Below are 21821 nucleotides of genomic sequence, written 5' to 3'. Positions count from 1 at the left end.
ACTAATGCATGGATAATGGAGTTGCATAAACCTTGTTTCACTAAGAATCATACAAAAAAAAAAAAAAAAGGATGAGGTAGCTGGACAGGAATTTTTTCTTCCCCCCCCCCCCCTCCTATGACATGACAGAAAACAAAGAGCAGAAAACCTTTGGGAAGCTCCAAATCCCTTAATGTTTCATCCTTAAAACTGGATCAAGCAACTGTCCAAGCAAGTTGCATGGCATTAACACAGATGCTTTTTGCTTCAAAAAGGTAGAGAGTTATTTCTTACCTTGAGGAAGGAGCTCTGTGGTGGATGTTTGTTTTTGTTTGGAACCTTACAGGTCCTTTGGAGTGGATTTCAGGTTTAGTTTTCAGTACCTTGTATCGATTCAGAAGAGCTTTCATCGAGAAGAGTTTGTATTTTTTATGGGTGTGTGCATAATCCATAGCCCTGTTACAGGGACCTTGCAAGGGGTTGCTCCTACCGTAAGGTTACAGTTTGGGGAATTTTGAACCTGGGTTTTTGGAGGCAAGTGGGGAGGATTGATGCGTGTACATAATCCGTGCTGCTTGAACATTTTACAGCTTGGGAATTCTTCAGGGGAGGAGATCAAAACCTATTCCTGCTTCTCGATACTCAGGGTTTTAATCACCTTCGTCAAGGCAACTCACCTTTAGAGATAAGAGGTTGAGCACGTGGAAGAGAGGTGGGTTAACAGACCGAGGGAAAATCAGCCACCTGTTCCTCCCAAGCATGCCGGCTCGGTGTTAAGTATGGACCGAGTGCTGATATTTACACAGCTTATTAGCTTCTGCCCACCTTTGCACAGGTGCGTGGTTCCTGAGGACTTGGCAACAATTACCTGGGTATTTATGAATTAACCAGTTTCTTCTTTATCCTCACCGTTGGGGGCTGGAATGGCAGCTTGTGCTCTGCTTTATGATTGAAAATAGAGCAGAAGTTAGCGTGAAAGTGAGAACATGGACTTCTGCCATGTGTTGTGAATACGTGAGGCTCAACTTCCTTTAGTACAAAGCAGTCCTGAGCTGCTCCTGCATGTATATGGCTGTAGATGCGTGCTTGGGATTTGATAGGCAGTAGTAAAGGCTTTAGTTTATTAAATGAAACTGAGCTGTCTTTTCCTTGCACGTATCCTGACTCATCTTACAGCCCCAGCATTCTTTTAAGTCGTGTTTTTCTTGGAAAACGGTTGAAAAGGGGAAGTCGAGCTGAGCACGCTGTATATCCTTGTATACATAACGTACGTCTTCAAAGTCATTTTGGGATGTTTTACAGCATATTATCAGAGCAGATAGAATCTGGAGAGGCTGTGTGCTTGCTCACCACCAGTGCCCGGCACACAGGCGATGTGCTGATGTATTTAATACGGAGTTTGTTGTATTTTTCATGTGCCCCTATAGGCTTGGGGCCGTACAGGCACCCTTGTTACACCGCCTGCGTGCCCTCCAGGAGGGTAAAAGGAGAAACAAATTTAATATAATGACAAAACAGCTTTGTAAATGAGGATTTTCTGTGTGTGTAACTTCAGCGTGTAGTTAACTAGACGTCACTGACTCTTTGGAGGGAGTGTGCTCGTGTAATGCCCTGTGTCGGCCAGCCCTCGGTGTCCACCACACCTGGCAAGCTGTAGGAGCTAACCCAGGGGTCCTGCTCCAGGAAACCCAAGCAGGCTGCAGTAGGAAAGCAGTAAGTGAGGGGAAGGGCAGGGCTGCAGCAGTTCCTCTGGAAGGCTTCTCTCTGCGAAGCTGCGAGTCCATGAGGATAACCTGGCGGTGCGTGGAGCCACCCCAGCCTTGTCGAGCAGAGTTTGCACCGTCTCTAGACCTGGTGGTGACCTAAAAGGTTTGACTGCCTGCCAGAGGCTGCTGCTGTTTGGGATGGTGGCCTTGCTCAGAGGCAGGGTCGTGGCTGTTCTGGATGGGCGCGCACTCCCCGAGCCGGGTGTCTCTGCTCCTTTATATCTAGGAGCTTTACTGCAGGCTTCGGGCCCGAGGAAGTGGTGCAGTGGTTTGTTAATCTCGATCCGTTGCTGAAAACCAGGCTTTCTTCCTCAGCAGCGAGGGAGGCTTGTCGCTTCGGTAGTTTTTCCCAGTTTTGCTCTGCCTGAGCCTTTTTATCGAGACCGGGCAGCTCGTCTCAGGAGCATGCTGCGTGAGCACTGGGCTCTTCCAGCGAGCACGGCGCCTTGTGAGACGAGTGTCTCGGTTAAAGATTTCACACAAGGGTGATTTATTTTGATCCCTGTCCTCGTAAGCCTTTTGACTCGGTCATTTTGGTCAGAAGAGCACAGCTAGCTTGATTTAACCGGGCTGCCTCTCCCGGCTCGACTCGATGAGGATTTGCTGTCTGGCTGTGGGGATTTCAGCAGGAGGTGGTGCTCACTTCTGCCAAGTCCCTTGCTAAATGTCGGCTGGTACTGCAGAGGTTGTGTGCTCTTTTGCTACGCTTCCACCCCATTTGGAGCAGGGCCGTGGTGGTGGCAGTGCTCAAGGAGCTTTTTGGGGCAAACACGCACATCCCATGCCTGCGGTGCTGCTGTCTGGAAAGCGTGCTTGGACTTGTGCTGACAGAGTATCCGTGATTCCTTTTGTCGAGCTGTGAGAGAAATTAATTGTAAATATCTGCTTGCTCTGTGCTGCTAGGTGTATTGGCTCGCCTCATCCTTTTAGCAACAGAAACAGCTGTTGCAGTTTTGCATCTCCTGTAATGAAAACACTGCTGGTAAGGCTTTCTCTTTTGAAACTACCTCTTGAAACCAAACATCTCGTGGGGTGACACCTTCTGAGTGGTGCTGGTTTTCAGCAGCCAGAAGGCAGTGGGACCTGGGCTCTCCTGGGTGAGATTGCTGGGCTCGTAGGCTGCGAGCAGCTTGGCCTCTCCAGCTTGCCTCCTCTTTCGCAGAAGCATAGACCACGATGGATTTTGTATCACCCAAACTGTAAGGTGATTGACAGCTCCAGGAGTGAGCTGCTGAATAATTTGAAAACTGCAGCTTACGTAAAGAAACTAACCCCAAATTGATGCGGAAATCCAGACTGTGAGGAGGCACGCGTTTCCCGTAAGTTCGGTCGTAAAGTAACCAGGTCGTCAGAACTTCAGCCACTCTCTTGGTGCTCATCTTCAATTCAGGGCAGCAGCTCTGTGCATTGGGCAGGGGAGATGTTTGCAACCCTGGAGTTGCTAATTTATAACGTGCCGAGAAATTCGCATCGTACCAAGCAGCACTAGTGAGTGTGGGAAGAGGAAGGCTTCAGCCTCCCTTGCTTCCCGAGGAAAGCAGGCTAACGCAGGGCACACAGCGAGGGGAATTTCGGGAGGCAAGGTGAGGAATGTGCAGCCAGGTCCTCAGAAAGCACATGGAGCCTCAAAGGCAAATGCAAGTTGGGAAGGATAAAAATACTTTTGGGCATTTTTGCAACTTGATCACCTCAAAGCCTGTAAGGTTATTAAGTAGCTCAAACATAGCTTAATCTTAGAAATATATGACCTCTAGACAGTGCATGTTCTTTCCTTTTGCAGTACCCCCTTCTGGTTTTCTGCCAACCAACGCAGACTTAATCAACAGCTGACACGAAGAGGGCAGAGGGGGAAGCAGTTTTGCAGTGATGTCTTAAAAGCATGTGTGAGCAAAAAGAAAGCGTTGTATTTATTGCTAATTGAGAACAATTATTTTACTGCCTTCGTGGAATATTTCCATCTTCTCTGGTCTGTAGGTCATCATCCTAGTTCGGCAGTTCAGTATCTGTATAATAACATTGCTTTTTAGTAAGTTGTGTATTATCTCATCTTCGGGGAAAAAAAGCAGGGGGATGGAAAGGCTTTTGGGGTTGTTTCAGGGATGCAGCTACTTCTGTAACGGTGTAAGCAAAAGGAAGAAATAAGCTTGGAGTTTGTGGCAGGAGTGTGATGCTCCTTACTGTCCTGGGATATTGCCACGCTCCTCAGTCATTGCTTCAGCCTGGTCATAGAGAGTTGCACGATACGCAAGAGCGATGCTGCTAATTACTGTCGTGATGTGGATGCTTGGCTGATTAATTCAGGGATTATGAGTTTAAGCTGCAAGCTGCTGTGCAGGTGTGGGATTGAGCCACTGCCTTTGTCTGGGTGGTTGGCTGCTGAGGGGTGGGCTTGGTACGAAGTGCTTGTGGCAGTTGCTGCTTCCAAGGAGGCATGCTGTGCTTGTGGGATGTGGAGCAGATAAGCTCGTCTTTTCTTCCATCATGTAGGTAGGAAAGCCAATAAATTGGCAAGGATAGCCAGCCTGTTGTGTTTGAAAGGTCTGACTTGTTTTGCTCTTTTTCAGGCTCTACTCTTCTGTCCCTAGACTTTTTTTTTTTTTTTTTTTTTTTAAGTGTACTCTTTCCTTCCTGTTCTGTGGTAGGACTTGAGATGCATGCATCTTCCTGTTATTTAGAGGTTTGTTAATTTGGTCTCTTTCCCCATCCTCTCTTTCAGCCCACGGCACAGACAGGCAGTTGTGCACGTACAGGATGCCTCCCATCGACAACTGCTTTGCTGGGAGCATGTGGTGGGTTTCTGCTCGCCACTGCGTCTCTGTGCACCTACAGACATAGCTGCTGTCTTGGAAGCAAACTGGGAATGTTATTAATCATATTGGGTGTGCAATACGAGAAGGACGCATTTACATGGCATGGGAAGAGGCTGGAGAGGAAGGGGAAATGTTGCTCAGGGGAAAAGGAGGTGTTCTGGAGAATAGGGCCTGATGGAGCGTGGTGCTGTGCCTCCTTTAAATCCAGCGTGTAGGAAGCCAGCCTTGGCTGGGTTTTGCTGCTCGTGGAACAGGTTAAGAGGAGTGCTCTCACCTGCTAAAGCATTATCGTTTTGGAGAGTGGTTTGTTGAACTCACAATTTCCTTGCTGCATGTGTGGCACACCGAGCAACTGGAGCATTTCTCTGCGCAAGATAGCGTTTTAATTTTAGATGAAAGTATTTAAAGTCTGTATGAAAAAAATGCAAATCGCTCCTCTCTGTTCTGCTCACATATTCTGTTTCATGTGACTTGCAGTGGGCTCTGCGTTACACACAGAGAGGCAGGGACCCTTCTCCAGGTAATGCGAGCGATGGGAAGCAGGTCCCCATGAGGTGCTGGTGAGATGCTTACCACAGCTGTGCAGTTAGCCTCAGACGTGGCTGGGAAGTACTGGGCCGTGCATTTTGTGATGAAGTCATCAAGCAGTGGCCTAAGCACACCCCTTTACACTCTGTCATGTGTCTGCTCTTGAGGAATGCCTGTGGGACATCTTCATCGCTGCCTTTCTGCCAGCAGTGTGCTGCTTTGTGTAAGGCTGTGTGCCCTCGCTGATGGGGTACAGGTCTGGGGACGCTCCTAGCACTTGGCAAAACAACAGATTTTTTGGATTTGACTACTCAAAACTGTTGGACATCAACCTGAAATAGCCATTTATAAGGCATTGGTCTGTGATAAACTTTATTTTAAATTCCCACGCCAGATTTTAACACTCAGTAAACTGTAGTTAACTGAAAAATTGTGTTAATGTTCACCTGAGGTAGAAAGCATGCTGGTGTGGACGTGCACACGTTGCACACTCAGAAGAGCTGTTAGAGAAGTGATAACTTCTCTAACTGCAGGGGTTTGTGATAGTCATTTTAAACCCCTGGAAGTAAAGGGGTTGTGTTTCCAATTGGGGGCTGCCATTGCTATTTCTTCAGGCTCTGTTTGTTCAGTCAGGGTGCTAACAAGTGCTATGAGTTTGTGTTTGGTCTCAGCAGAAGTACCTGAAGTGAGGTTTTGGGGGTGGGCAGGGGGCAGTATGAGGGAACTTGGCCTTCTTCAGGGGGTGGGCAGGGGGTCCTCAGGCAGCCCCCGAGCTTGGAGCCATCTCAGGGCAGATGAAGGCCCCATGCCCTTCACTGCTGTGCCCTTCTAGGGGAGGCTTTCTGCTTGGGAGAAAACTTTTTTCCTCTCTGATCCCTAACGTGTAAATAGAGCATTATTTTTCCACAAACCGCGGCCTGCCTGGCCTCCTTAGCCTGCTCTCGGGTGCGAAGCCTGAAGGGAAGCTGCCTTTGAGAGGAACCAGCTCTGTGGCGGAGCTGGGGAGGAGCTTCTGGAGGCTGACTCTTCCCCAGCCCAGAGGAAGAGTTAACAGCATCCATCTCTGCCCTTTTAGGAGGCATTTTGGGAAGATTGAAGCTAACAGCTTAAGTAGTTGTCTCTATTTAGGCAGGGCTAGCACCGCTAAACACCCATTTAGCAGTGGAGGGTCATGCTAATGTGCTCATTTCAGCGGATTACCTGAGCGGAGCCCCGAAGGCGATGGATGTTTTGCTCCAAATACAAATAAACTGGGACATCTGAAGGGAAATCGTCTTAAATCGGCTAGAATATCTTTGGAGGGATCATTCTCAGAGCTGAGCGCATGAGAAAACCGCGGCAGGTCAAGACTGCCCCCAGGGCCAGCACCCAAGGGTGGCTGCATTCAGCCCTCTCCTCGCCTCGCTGAAGGTTTGCTTCTGGAGTCCTGGCTGACAAAGGCCAGGTCTGCTCCAGGCTCTCTGTTTCTGTTTTTGTGAGAAGTGTTAAAACTTGGAGCTTAGCAATGCTGACCTATTCATACGGCATTCCTTGGTGCCTCTCTGAGGGTTTTGTGACAGCACCACCTTAGCGAAGAGCTGCCTTCTTGCCCTCTGGTTGAAGATGTTTATCCTGCTTGAATATGAGCATTTCTGACCTATTTGGCTTACAATATAGAGTTCTGTCGAGGTTATTCCGGGATAATGTGGGTGTAAAAGAGCAGGAAGTAGAAGAAAAGATAAGAGAGAAAGAATGGAGCAATTTGTAGAGCAAGTAACTGGGCTGTGTGATGAAGCTGAGCTGGGGGGCAGAGGAAGGATAGCGTGTTGCGGCTGGATTTTTGGATGAAAGAAAAGGATGCAAGTAAAGAAAACACTGCGGTCAAAATGAAATAGCCTGATCAGGGGAGACAGACCATCATATGCTTTGCTTTCCCACTGTACAGGCAGATAATAGAGCTCTGTGTTTTGGAAAGGGAGTTAATGGTCTTCAGATTGCGCCCGTGTTTGTTTCTTACACTGGTATGGATTTTGTATTTCCTCGCCTAAAATCCAGGACAGTGGGAACATTTTGAAGTGCTGCTTGTGGCAAGAAATTAATTTGGTATGGTGTCTTTAGCAGGTATACACGTGGGCTTTTTATTTGATTTTTAGCAGCTCGTATTTTAAAGAATCTTTTTTCTTTTGACAGATTACGTCTACTTTGAAAACTCTTCAAGTAACCCATATTTGATACGAAGAATAGAAGAACTCAATAAGGTAAACAATTTTTGCCATCAAGTCTTTTGAAGCTGATTTAATTTATGATCTGTTTGATTTGATTAAAATCAAAACAAATCTTTAGCAGTTCTCTGGTAATTAGTAGCTTAAAATACTTCTGTTGTGATAATTTTCTGAAACACTCTGAGGCCTGCTGGATTGTTCTCCTTTGGCATGAAAGGGCAGAGCATCAACTGGAGGTCATTCTCAAGGTGATTATGCCCACCTACAGGGCAGGAGGTTTTTCCTGGTCTTCCATTCTGTGCCTAGATCATGCGATAGGAAGACAAAATAACAGCTTCCCAGGAGGATGGAGAGCTTTGTAGTTTGTTTTTTCTTGGGGGAGTGTCACTCAACAGGAAGAGTTGGAGCTATTATGTGCTTCCTCAGACTTTGTCTTCTTTAGTTGTCCTTTGGGTCAGTGTATTATTTCGTTTGCCAGATTTCCCCTTCTTTAGATTTAAAAAGCAGACATGATGGGTTGCACGTGGGAAGCCAGCTGAAGTCTTTAATGTTGAAATTTTACCTGGCTGAGGAGGGAAGCCTGATCTGAAGCCATTAGCTGTGTCCTAAACACACCGTTTTGAGGTTTAATGCCAGTGTGTGCTTTACAGCCTATACAGAAGGAGTGTAATGTTGCTGTTTTGGTGTTGAATTTGAATTAACTGACTAAAAATAGGGTGTTTTCTTCAGCCAACACGGATGGAAAAACATGCCTTTCTGAAACAGTTATTTGGAGGAGAAAATGTATCAACGTGACAAAGAACCTGAAGTTTAGGGCATCCTCGTAACCCCTTCTTTTTAGCGTAGATCTTTTTACAGAACACTTTGTGTCTCTTCCATTAAGGAAATAATAGGAACTTCCTTAACATGTTCCCAGTGGATCCATTGGGATGTTATCTTAGTGGCTGTATTCCATCAGTTACAGGGTGCTGAGGTGTGGGGGGGGTTTCTTGTGGGGTCGGTCCCGTCCCCACCTTTATTCCATTTCCCCTCTTTAAAAATAATGGTACTTTCAGCCTGGACCTCTCATTTAGAGCAACTCTTGCTTAAATTGTAATTTCTCTGACCTATTCTTCGAAATGGGTTTTTCAGGTTGAAATGAATCATATCTTAACCTGCATTTGTTTTCACTGACTGTAAATGAAGGCCAGACAATTAACCAAAGTGCATAATTTGACATTGTTAAAACACAGACAGCTGCAAGATGACTCCTGCTTTTGTGTTGTATTTCCTCAAAATTTAAAAGTTCTTGATTACTTAACAGAAAAGGATAGAAATTCCACAGGTTCCCTACAAAAACTGGTAGGCTGCAAGTGAAAATATTTGTGCGTGTATGTATTCTCTGGTTTTTTTTTGTGTGTGTGTGTGTTAGGAAAACTGTTGTTATGAGAGATAAAACTTTTCCTCCCTTTACAACTTAGCAACAAGCGTGTATATCAGTTTTGTTTTGTTTGTTTCTTTCTTTCCCTGTGGACAGATTGCTGGTCCACTACCTTTTTTGGAGACTTCCTGGAGGGGAATTCGTATCTCAATCTTCTAGTTTCTTAAACTGTGTGCCATCATTCTGGTTTTCAAGGACTCTTCAATAGTAGGAGACAACTCTTTTAAGTTACATTTTCATTATTTATTGACTTATTTTGGAAACAATAGGTTGGCGGGGTCAGTTTCAAACCAGTAGGTGTACTTCCTTTAGAGTCTGTATAAAGCCAGCTTCATAATTCAGCAGCAAATCTTACAAGAAATTCATCACCGATCTCATTTTAAGAGTTTTAAGGAAAAAAATAAATCGCAAACCATTCAAAAATTTTGACCTCTTTGTATGTTGCCACTGGTATAGAGTTTATTGCCTGGTGCAGCTTCCTTTGTTCTCCTTTTGGAATGATTCTTGTGTTGGTCATTGTTTACCTGCCAGTGCTGTCAGAGAAAGGAAGCATTATGGAACTTCTTTTGTGAGAGCAATAATGACTGTGTTCTTTCTTGCTTTTCTGCTGTCCTACTGAGTTTGGAGAACAGCCTAAACCTGAGTTCTGTTATATTTCACAGTTACTTTTATTAGGATTGTAAAGATGCTTGTGCATTCTGCTAAATGCAGGCATCACCTGGAAAGTAGCAAAGTGGCTTGTTGGTATGCTGTACCTGCAGGTAAGTTATTTTTCTCACCCCTTGAAAAATCTGTAACTGCTTAAAATGGTGATCCTGAAGAAACAATTGGGAGTGAAGGGCCAAACCTGATCCTGTTCTCTAGAATGGATCCCACCTGAGGTAGTGTTTTAGGTAAAGTCTGGGCAGCTGGAGTATGCTAGAAGGTGATGTTAGGCAGCCTGTGTGGCAAAATTCCTGATTATTTATGAAGTTTTCTAATTAAGTATGTACAGTTCAAGTTTTGGTTTCTAATCAGTTGTTATTTTTTTCTGTTTTCAGACTGCCAATGGGAATGTGGAAGCAAAGGTGGTGTGCTTCTACAGAAGAAGAGACATATCAAGTACACTTATTGTATTGGCAGATAAACATGCAAGTAAGCTTCTTTGTGTTCATATAATTTCTATGCAAAATTTCCGAACTAGGGTAGAACTTTGTTGCACTTTGTTACAAGTATTGGTGGTGTTATTTTAAAACATCCTTTCCCTGTATTCATCCTCAGCAAATTGCATTACCAGTTTGGCTGACTTCTCTTTCCCTACCCCACTTCCTTAAAATCTCAATTAGTTACGGTTTGGTTATCATGGTGAGGGGAACAGAAGTTTGAGGGTGGATAAAGCCTGTTGGGGCTTAATAAAGGCATCTTACTTGCTTCCTGAAAGTGAATTCTCTACTGGACGGGGTGAGGGAAAACACTCTTTCTTGTATTACTTGCCCATGAATTGTTTGGTTAGTAGAACAAAAAAATGTAAACTTTGCTTAAGAGTAAGTCAAATAGTCTGATCGTAGGAAATCAACTTGAAACTTGGCCAACTTGAAACTTGGCTAACAGGAATTGTCTTTACATTTCAATATTAGTAATATTTTTCTTAGTGACATGCTGAGTAAATGCATTTTAAAGCAGTGAATTTTAGGACAGTCTATTTCTATTTTGAGTAGCTCAGCTTCTTTTGTTAGGAAGAGAAATAATGTCTAGGCTTGAGAACAGAAAACCATTTTTTGGAATACTCTAGTTAAATTATGATTTTAAAAAGCAAAGAAACAAAACAACAAAAGAAAACTGAACTCTTACGAAACTTGCAGGGTTGTTCATACTGCCTTAGTTTGGCCTCCTTTGCATGTATGCCTTGATTTTATTATTTTACAGAATATTGTGTTAGCTTATGTTGGCACGTACTCTGTCAAGGAAGTGAGACAGTTGAGCGGAGATGGAAGCTTATTTCTAAACAAAAACTTAGTGACACAACTCTCCAATTATAAAAACAAATAAAAAATACTAAAAAAATGCACACAAAAACAAGAGTTGTTTGCCTATATAAATCTGTAGGGTAAGTCAGTGCAAGAACAACCAGATACTTTAAAAAACAACAACAACATACAAGAAATAACTGACGAGCTGGCGTAAAACTATGCATCCTGAACGTAGGAAGGGGTGAGCATGGTGCACTAACCAACTCTGAAAATGAGTGTCCATCTCTGGGGGAGAAATAGTGTGATATACCCATGCCCACAGTGGTGTTGGGCACTTTATTTAGGGTCCTTCCAGCATGTTCGACTCCATTCTGGTTGCCAGTGAGGGTTAGATTTAGTTTTGTTCTAATTTCCTCTGCCAGTTCAGCATTCTTCTCATCCCATCCTTGCGAGGTGATAGATGCAGTTTAATAAAACTGGTACCAAAATGGGCATGTTAAAAGTGGGGGGAAGTAAGCGGGTGGAATTACTGAACTCATTTTAATTGTAAATAATCAAGTATGTGAGATGTAACTGTTTAGCTTGCTAAATTTTAGCAACCTAAAAACTAATATGGGCACCCTTTTTAATCCTTATAATTCAAGGATGTCCTGTTGGCACACAGATAAGTGAAAAAGAAACAATCAGATCTGGGCATGTCAAAATTAGGATTTGGCTGCCAAGTACTATTGTCTTGTAATGTGCTTTGTAGTCTATGTACAAATAGTCTGATGTTTATGTAGTACAGATCTCCAGGGTTGTGTGGCATGGGGATCGATCAAATCAGGTTTGGGTTTTTAACAATTAATACAGTATTTTGAGGCGTTCTTGCCACTGTAGTACTGTCAGGGAAAAATGCAGTAAAACTAGCCCCTAAATTTAAATACTTTCTGTTGTATATTGAATGCCAAATAAATGCGTTAGTATGACTACGTTGGAAGAAGTCATGGGGCATTGAGATGAGATTTGGCTGTGTCGCAGAACTGTGGTAGCAGGCAAAGCTTTTTTGATCTCCTCGGAGCAGCAGCACTCATTTTATCCAAGAATACCGAGGCTTAATAGGAGCGCCGCCATAAACAACATGACTATTGATTCCTTCATCTGTGTCTCACTTCACTAGATTTAGTAAAGCAAGCAGGTAGGAAAGATTCAAAGGAAGGCACGTCTGAGGCGGAAACTGAAAAGCCTTCCTTGCAAGTCATCTGTATGTTCTTTCAGCCTGCAAAGGCTGATTTTTTTTCTTTCTTCTTTTTTTTTTTTTTGTAATAGGAAATGAAGATTTTCTTTTTAATGTAAACAAATAATTCATTGTTCATTTTCATATCTGCTTGAAAGACAGAAAATTTTCTTCTGTGGAGCAGTCCTAGTAATAGGCTCACCAGAGACAACTAAGGCTTAGTGTAAATTTCATTAGTAGCTAGATTTTTTTCTAGTATGTTTCCTTTTGGTGCAGAATAAAATTGCTACTGAATTACTTCCATTTACTTAGATAGATGTTCTGTTGTGTGACTTCTCTTCCTCATGAGGAGGGAGAAGAGACAAAATTAAGCTTTTGGACAGCACTTAGTTCTTTATTCTGAAAAAAAAAAATAAAAATTACATCCTGCATGATATAATGAAATTAAATTTTGTGGATGTTAACATTCCAGTACAGCTACTCAACACTGCCACTGACTTTGAGTTCATTTCCATAAAGTCTCCTGTTGCCTCATTTTGATGCATTTGCAGTAGATGTACGTATCTGCATCGCTGATCTTTTAACTGCCTTTGTTCAGCTGATTAATGGAGCTTTCTGACTGCAGACATTTCTGGATTCACACAGTCTTATATTTAAGATGCCTTTATTTTAGACCTACTGTTGAGATCAGTGCAGTGAGAGAACCGAATAATGGGAAGATATGGCAAGAGCATGAATGGAAAAATATGGGTGTATTTTGTAATGTTTTTTCTCTCAATAAAAGAAGGAAAGAGATGTGATTGTGAAACGAATCCTGCAAAGTCCGATTTTCTTTATTTAATAGGAAAGAAAAGAAAAAAGAGGCTCTTATGCTCTAACTGAATAATCCATCAGATATTTGAAAATCTGGGTTATGCTGTATTTTCTCATAATTCTTTATAAAGAAGAGAAATGAGCAGGAAGCAGCTTGTTCTGTAGTTGGTGGCTGTAAATTAGTACCTTGATGTACGCAACCTGATTCCTGGATTTGATCTGTGATCTTACTATTTTTATCACATGATATAAAACTTGTCTAGGCTGTCCTATAAATCTTTCAACCTTATAATGGCTTCCATAGATTGCCAGCACTTTTTATTCATAAGCCTCTTTAATCACCTCGCAAATTATTCCAGGACATTTCTCCACCTGATTCCGAAATGAACCCGCTTCACCGGTAGGGGACTATTTAATGTTCCTTGCCCAAAGACTTTGTAGTGGTTGAAGGCAGAATATTGTATGCAAACGGAATTGCAGGCAGAACCTGATGCAAGCGGAGCACACTGCCTTTTATCGCTTACTCCTCAAGCTACTATTTGGATGCTGTGGCTATATATATGCTCTCCCCGCAGTTTCTTACATAATTAAGCAAATATTTCCACCAGCAGGAGCACAACCTCCCGTCCTCCCTTCCACCCACCCGCCCCAGCTGGCTCCAGTTGCGCGTGGTCTGTCGTGCAGGGCTTCATTCAGAGTGTTTGTCCTGGCTGGAAAACGACGTCGGTAGTAGTTGGGGCGAGCTGGATGGCACGGGGAGCTTTTGGCAGCTCCGTGGTTAGCTTTCAGCAGCTGATGTGTGGGTGCCAGGCGGGCATGGCAGCCCGGTCTTCCAGGTGCTGAAGCTTCTAAAAATAAAGGTCTTGCAGCAGCGAAGTGTCAGTACTCAATCAGTCTGGGAGTTGCGTGAGAGCAGAGTGCCTGAACAAGGGTCCACTGAGGTTTTTTGGATGACACCAGCCAGCACAAATGCAGTTTGGTGGTAGCTTCCCAGACAAGTTCCTGGCCATTGGACACCCTCCATCCCCATTTTCTCCCTAGTACTTACATGTGATTCTAGAACGATGGGTTTATTAATTTACTAATGGACATTTTTGGCCCTGCTGAGAGGAGGAAACTGTGAATTCCTGTTCTGGTGGTGGCGTGGCAAGGAAGGATGTGCTTAATGTCAAAAATAGCATCCATTTGCTCTGTGTCCTACCTGCAACGTTGACCATGGCTGCAACAGATGATCCTGAGAAGCCTTGGAAGGGATCGTGATAAGATGTTGTCTTGATGCCGTGGCCAGCTCCTGAACTGTCAAGGTATAAGGATTTCTACTTGTTTAAAAACTGTCTCGTTTTTTATAGCTATGAGTCAATATTAAATTTTTGGTAGGTAGGGAAAAAATGAATGAGGCTAGGAGGTCTAATATAGACCATTAGAAAGTGGACCTGGGAAAAGGAATCTGTTGTTATATTGTTATATTGGTCTTATATTGTTATATTGGTCACCTCTTCAAACGCAGCACTTGTAGAACATCCTGCCTTCCTACTGAAGGAGCTTTAACAGGTCAGTGCCACTGACTTCGTTCTGTTCCCCAATATTTTGATCCTTTTTGTTTTTCCTTTAGGTTTCAGTGGTAGTGATGCCGTGCTACCTAATTCTTTTGTTACTACAGACGTACCTGTCTCCCAAACTAAACATTATAGTGAGCTCTCTAAAGCTGATTTCTGGATTGTTTGCCTTTGTGCTTTTCTGAATTCTGCCATGTAGCAACTCGTCCAACACTCTGCAAGCAGAGCAGGGGCTGTTCCTTTACCTCTGATGTTGTAGAGAGCCCAGTCTGATCTATATCAAATTGCTATTCTTTCTAGTGTCTAGCAAATATTGATGTTTAATTTTGCATCTCATACACCCAATCATTTTAAATTACACTTTCTGCCTCTTGGGTTTCTCCTGCCAACTCAAAGTTTACTCTTTCTAATTATTTTTCCCCGTATACGTTAGCTTTCACATGAGTCTTGCTGTTTGCGTCCAATCTGCCTGTCTCTTGTTTCCAATATAAGTTGTCTTCAAGCTTTTCTTAATGTGCTATTAATGATTCTGTCATCAAATATCAAATAATACTTAATCTAATGCACTCCTTGCAGCATTCCACTGGCTACTTCTGCATAGCTGACATATTACTGTTTGTACTAAGACTACATGTTTAGCTTTAAATCTGCGTGAGCACATCTATCAAGCAGAGAGATTAATTTTGAAGTAAGCCTTTATGAGAGCCCTGAAGTCCCAGGATACTGCACCTACTGTGCTTTCTCATCACTTACTCTACAGTGCGGCCATAAACGTGGGCAAGTCTTTCTGAAAAGAGTTTATCTTTATGGTTATTATTATTTATTTTTAAAACCATGGACCTTATTTCTCAAGGGCCGCTGTTCTCAAGGATACAGCCTGCTTTGCTGAGAGCTGGAGCTATAGGAGGCTGAGATGCAGATGCGTCAGACGGGCTTGTCCTGGAACCAGGGGCTGCATCAGCCCCCGTGGTGGTTTACAGCCTGCCTTAAACCTTTGCTGTAAGCGAGGTGGCATTAGCTACAGTTTTTGTCAAAGCCACTTCTGCACGACTTCAGCAAGGCAGAGATTCCTGTGCTGAATCTAGGTTGTTGCTTTCCATCTTCCCTGTTTTGCTTCCCTCTTCCTTTGGTTCAGAACGCGTTTGTCAAAATGCATTGTGCCTTTTTATTTTGAAAGACTATGCAGAGCAGAACTGCCATAAGAAGAAACCGTGTGCTTCCCACCTTCCTTGTTTTATTACAAAAGCTAGGCATATAAATAAAGCAGCAGCTGAAAGACAAGCCTAGCTGAAGGGATGCAGTTCCTGAGATTAACTTGGTTTTGCTGGGTGGCTTCATTTTGTTTATAGATAAGGCTGGCACAGTTGTCTTTTTTTTTTTTTTTAATGTAATTTTTAAAAGCTCTAGGCTATTAAATATACCGAAGGTATTAAGTATTTTAGGTTGCTCCTTACAGTGTTTTTTTTTTTTCCCTACATTACACAGTGCACTGCTCTCTTTCTCCAAAAACTCTCGTAAGTGCAGGCATGAATGCCTTTTCATTTTAGTATCCATTGCGTTTTAAGCAAGCTAGCTTGTAACTTGCTGACTTGTTTGTGGATTACTGCCGGTATATTTATAGTGGAGGTCAGCAGCCACAATATTAATTTTCAACTAAAACAGAATCCACTTCAGTAAATAAATTGCAGAACCATGAAACTGTGGCACAAATGTAAATTCTGTGTTCCAGTTCTTAGGAAAATATTAAATTGTAAGTGCTGCTGTATGCTTAAGAGCTCATGTGGCATAACAGATATTGTATGTTGAAGTCTGCTTTAATTTTGTTGCTGGTTTTTTCCTTGCTGGAGCAGCTTACCTGGAGGGCGTATAAACCACAAGTCTTTTTTTCTGGAACAGTAAAACTGAGTGCTAAATTGTGGGGAACCTGAAGGGTACATCTTTTTTTATTATTATTATTTTTTTTTTTTTGTCACCCTCCCTTTGGCATAATGGTGGCCTATTTAAAAGTAAATGCAATTTTAATGTTTTACAAAAAAGGGAGTTCTCTCCCTTCTGTTTGCTTTCTTTTTGGGATAGCTGTGAGGATTATAGTTAACTAATCTTTAGGGTACATTAATCACAAGTATGCCTGTCTGTGTTTTTGACTAGAAATGTTTCTTGGCAACAAGTGTTGAATTAAGCTGCAGGCAGAAGTCTGCTCTTTGAGAGTACAGCTGCAGTAAAATGGGAGTTTTACTATTCATGTATGAGACTTCACAGCTCATTCTACTAGAGTCTGGGAAACTGTACTGTGGTTTTGGAAAATACAGTAACTGCCTGAATTTCACAGGGAAGGAGAGAGTGATATTTTCTTTTGCAGTCCTCCATCATGGAGAAGCTTTGCAGTTTTCTTGGAGTCTTTTACCTTCTACAGTTTTACGTGATTGACTGGGTGCTTGCTAACGAACACAAACCACTAATAATATATTTCCTACAAGAAAGATGCCTGGAGATGTTTTAGGATCAATTGTGTATCGGTCTGGGTGTGATTTCACGTATTTACTTTGGCATTTGTTTCAAACGGGTGGGATGGAGGTAGCGAAGCTCCAAGCCCCGGGTCCTGGATTCTGGCTGCAGGCTGAAGCGAGCTCCTGGAGCAGCAGCACTGCAGACAGTGCCTGGTGAGCTGGGGTAGGGCTGGCTGCAAGACTGGCCTTGGGCACTTGGGTAGGTTCCAGTTCATCTTGTGACTCTGATCTATCGGCTGTGGTTGGGGTGAAAAGAGTAAAATAGTTGAAATGACCAACCTCGTCTTCTCCGTGGGCACTTCCCTCAGAAGCTGTTGAGGATGGGCTGGGACAGTCTGTGACTGATAACCTGAAAAAGGAGTAGGGCATATGATAGCTGACACCTGGCAAAGAGGAAGGACTTTGCTTTTAGTGCCTCATTCATCATGCATCAGCTTCTTCCCGATGAAGTCAGCGGTGCAGGGGTGATGCCAAGAAGAGCTCCCCCTTGGGCTTGGCTTGTCCATTGGTGGCAGATTTCTGTGTGACCAGGGCAAGTGTGGACCCAGAGTGCTTTCATTCCAGTGATGATAAATACAGTTCACCACAGGCATAACTTAAAGGATCTGCACTAATTATCTCATTATTTATTTGACTGGAACTTGAGGATTCAGACATAGTTAGATTTCATCTGTGTGCTATGTCCATTTATTATTTAGCGATGGTTTTGGAGCTGCTTCTTCTGATTGAACCTGAATGAATACTTGCACTGTGCTCTCTGATCGATTTTTGTCTCTTTATAACTAGGAGAAATGGAAGAAGAGATGGAAAATCCAGAAATGGTTGATTTGCCAGAGAAACAGAAGCATCAGCTAAGACATCGTGAGTTGTTTCTCTCACGACAGTTGGAATCTCTGCCAGCCACACACATTAGGTAATGGCCATCTTCTTCCAGTGCTTTTTATTCAAAAACAACAAATGGCAGTAATATTATCCAAGTATTCTTCGATGTAATATTGAATTTTGTGTACAACTTCAGTAGTACCATCTTGTGAATCACACAAGCATTTAAGATGCATGTATTTTCATAAAATATGTTTCTCTTTTTTAGAGGCAAATGCAGCGTTACTCTGTTAAATGAGACAGAATCCCTTAAATCATATCTGGAACGGGAGGTATGAACCAATTTTGTGAATTGTCAAGCTTGAACACTTTATTTTGGAACAATTTAGGATTGGTGGCTTTTCACAATTTAAAAAAAAAAAAAAAAAAGCTGGTTCTTCATTTCTAAGCATGCCGGGCATTGGTAGTGGGAAGCATCAAGCTCAATACTGTTTTCATTCTGATGTAAAGCTTTGTGTTTCTAGCAGGCCAGACATCCCTGTGACAAGTAAGCTGTATCTGCTCCTGTTAAGGGAGCCCTTCTTGCTCATCAGCCCGGCAGTCTGAAAGTTCAAAGTGAAGGCTCATGCCCCCAGGCTAGACAGGGTGGGAGGTGAAGTAACTGTAGAAGAGGGAGCAAGCCAGCAAACTGTGTTTCTATGTATTAGCTTTCTCCTGAAATCTTACATATTTCTGTTAATATGGTTTAAGCCTGATCTCACCTCAGATCTCTGAGAAGCTTAGCTCCCAGTTTTCTGAGCTCAATGTTGAAAATATTTACTTGTAATCCTCTAATTTGCCACTACAGATGTTTAGATCCTTGAAAAACTACTTGTCAGTTCACTTCTGACTCCTGCAGAAATTTTAGCAATCTGGCTCTTAAAGAGTGCCTCAAATCATCACTTGCAACTGAATTGTGTTGCTGTTAATCACTATTCAGAATAGAAATTTGGGGTTTACTTTTCCATGTGTTTTGTGATTTTAAAAATTAAAATTGCAATCCTTTATTAATATCTTTATATACCTTTAAATGTGGCCAGACCTCTGGCTGCTCTGGGTTATGCAGTCTCGAAATTTGACAGTATGAAAGCTTTATTTTTGGAGATTAGCAGCAGTTTTTCTCTTAAACTTTTACTAACAACTAGTAAACAATTTCAGTGTATTATTATTTGAATAAATCTGCAAGCATTATATTTGGATTTGAAAACATTTAAATGTTATACAAGAGAGGAAATCTTGTAATTGGAAACAGTAGGGTAACGGTCATTAACAGGCCTTTAAGAAACAAGAAGAAAACAGCTTTATTTTATTTTATTTTATTTTTTTGGAAGGAGCATATTGCAGTCTGTCTCATAATTGGGTTTTATTTAAGTGTATTTTTAACTTTCTTTAGTATTTATTTAAATGTAAGATTAATTTTAATCCAATGCTCCAGTTTAAGAGAATTTTAAACAAAGCATAGGGATTAAATAGTCAGGCTTCTTTTTGGAATGTGAAACCAAAAACATGTCGAGTGTGCTCCGGGCTGCCAAATGGCAGCGCATCAAACAAGGGCTGTTGTATTCAGAAATGCTTGTCACCAGCAAGCAGCCGAGGATATGCCCGTTTGAAAGCAAAAGTTAATCAAATTGAAATTAGTTTTAGATTTACCAGTACCCACCCTTTAAATAGCGTTCCTTCGCAGTTGCTCCCCAAACGTTTTTATTAGCAGCAATTTTACAGGTAGGTGCCTTGAGAAGGGAACTGCCTGCCTCTAATCGTGCAAGTGCTTGGTTGCAGATGTAGGAATAGAAAGGGATCTTGTTTTCATCCTTTTGAACTCTCAGAATGCAAGATGAGTGATGCAGGTTATTTTTAAACCGAGCAGGCACTTAGAGATTTCACAGAATGAGAGAGTTCCCTGAATGTGTCCTGTCACTTAGCACAGTATTTTGCCGTGGTGCAAACTAACTTGGACAGATGGTAAAGAAATTAAAAGCTCAGGAACAGAAATGTGCTTGGGTGGAGGGTAAAGAGATTAAAAAAAGGAGGTACTTGTTGCCGGGTGAATTCCTAGCACTGGATGGTGTTGTTTTGAACTGTTGTTTCTACTTTTTTTTTTTCTTCCTGTTTTTAATCCTCTGCTTTCAGTGTGCTTTTATTTTTTTTTATATTTTTAACGTGGCTTCTGTCAGTAAAGCATAAGCAGTTCTAGGGAATCTGTCATTTGATTTCTTGTATATTATGACCACTGAAAGTAGGTTTTTGGCCCAAGGCTGTCTTCATTGAAGAAGGTTAAACATGCAGACAGGAATTTTTCGGGAGATAGTAAGCATAGCAAAATTACATTTGTGTTATCTGTTTCTTCATCCTTCCACTCTCTCTCCCTGTCATGCTCCTCACGAAGATTGCACCATTAATTCAGGGAGGGGCAGAAAGGCGACCAGCACCGACTTCTTTACTCTGCCTGGCAAAAGTGGGTTTGTGCAGAATTGAGGAACAGGAGGAAAAAGGGTAAAAAGCAACAAAATACTTGAATTATGTGTAGAGATGGAGTTCTTGAGGAGATCAAGAGAATGGCATAGCCACTTAGGGCAAAAGCATTAAATTTCCCTATTCTGCAGGAAACTATTTTATATGTACCACTTATTTTACTGCGCTGCTAGGATACCTCCATGCACTTGTGTGAATTTTGCCTGCTGGGTAGATATCTGGCATTTCTGTTTCTTTTGGTACCCCCTAAAAATAAAGCGCTATATAATTAAACTTATCCCCCCCGCCCCCTTCACCCCAACTGACTTCAGGAGGGTAAGTTTGCAAGCTGTAATAAACTAACCACTCTTTCTGTGCTGTACTTTCACTTTGAGCCTTTTTTTCCAGTGTTTCTGCAGTTGGTGGCTTTGGTTCTTGGCTATAGCTAATGGTAGCTCCGGGGCTTGGGTAGGGAGGCTCTGAGCATATGTGTCTGTATAACAGTTTGGAGAAGCAGAAAGCCACGGTTTAATTTTAACTCTTGGCAGGTCACTTTATTTTTTCCCAAACATGTTGAATGTTTTCTGGGATCTGAAATTAAAACAGAAAGCCCTTCTTTTTCTTGACTGCTGCAAGCTTGACACACGCAGTTTTGACAGCTAGAATGAGCATGGAGGGTTTGGAAGAGCCATGTTGTTTTGTTGTGAATATCACTTCGTGAAACCCTGCTGAAAAATCTCATGTTTGTATCACGTAATGGTGATCAAGAGCTCACCTATACTCTAGTCTATACAGGGATCTGCTCTGCTCCTTGGGCTGTAGTTTGTGTTGGCATTAAACTTACTAATGTTTCCAAAAATCCCCCCAAATTAGTGTGAGCTGAATTTCATGTTTCTGTGGAGGAAGATGGTAGTGGTATTGCACTACTTCTAGGGATTGCATTGTTTTGTATTCACATTTCTGCCCCTAAACTTCCATCTTCTCTCTCTTGGAAAGGCTCCAGCTGGGCAGAAGAGACCAGAGACTTGAACTTCTTTATTTTGTAGAGAACTGCTGCTTGCCTTCCCTTGCCTCTGCTTCCCAGAAAAGGGTGGGGGAAGAATGGCAAACAGAAGCGTGCAGCCTGTTCCTTTTTTTTTTTTTTTTTTTTTTTTTGTTCATTGAGTGATTGTCCTTAGTCTGCTAAGTGCACAGCAATAATACACAGAAGAGAGGCATTAGGGCATGTCACAGTCTGTAATATTTTTGGAGAAAACCCCTCCACGATGAATGATTTTTCCTGGCCAACAAAGGTTGCATTAAGAAATCTCTTGCAGTCTGGTCTTCCTTGGAGCCCCCCGTGTTATTATACTACAGGCTGGGCTTGTGCATTTGCTGGGCAATGTGCCTGAAAAGCATTCATGTCTCACTGCGTATACTTTTGTCTCACAATTAGGTGTTTTGGAGCTGGAACGAATAAAACACTGTGTTTAAAAGGTGAAAGCTTGCAAGACGAAACCTTTTCCTACATTTTGTTTATGCGACAATAAATCCTCAGTATTGTAATACCTTGAGCTCTGCATGTATCAGGGAGCAAGAGACCCAGATTTCTTTACCCAGCTGTAATATAAATGAGTTTTCTTCTACTCTGAAGCTCCCTTCTGATGTTAGGTTGATGTAAATTGACCTTGGTTCCTGTGGGAGCGGGAATCAATTCTGTCAAGAACATTATTGATTTAGGATGCAACTGAATGTCCCAAAATAGAACCCTTCCAGTTCACTTAA

At 42.4% G+C, this 21821-nt stretch overlaps 1 protein-coding gene across 2 annotated transcripts in view; it reads left to right on the top strand.

Annotated features, from left to right (window-relative positions):
- The window catches only part of MTA1 (metastasis associated 1), an 80905-nt gene that overhangs the window by 9216 nt on the left and 49868 nt on the right, over positions 1-21821 (top strand). For both annotated transcript variants that reach the window (XM_082766061.1, XM_082766062.1), the window contains exons 2-5: positions 7253-7320; positions 9745-9838; positions 17532-17658; positions 17836-17899. In XM_082766061.1, the coding sequence (XP_082622187.1) occupies positions 7253-7320; positions 9745-9838; positions 17532-17658; positions 17836-17899 (353 nt within the window). The remainder of the gene's footprint in view (positions 1-7252; positions 7321-9744; positions 9839-17531; positions 17659-17835; positions 17900-21821) is intronic.

Source organism: Aythya marila (genome assembly GCF_965140915.1).
Source record: "Aythya marila genome assembly, chromosome: 8".
In the NCBI taxonomy this organism is placed as follows: Eukaryota; Metazoa; Chordata; class Aves; order Anseriformes; family Anatidae; genus Aythya; species Aythya marila.
The sequence above is the reverse complement of the archived record's forward strand: the minus strand, read 5'-3'. Positions and strand labels throughout refer to the sequence as shown.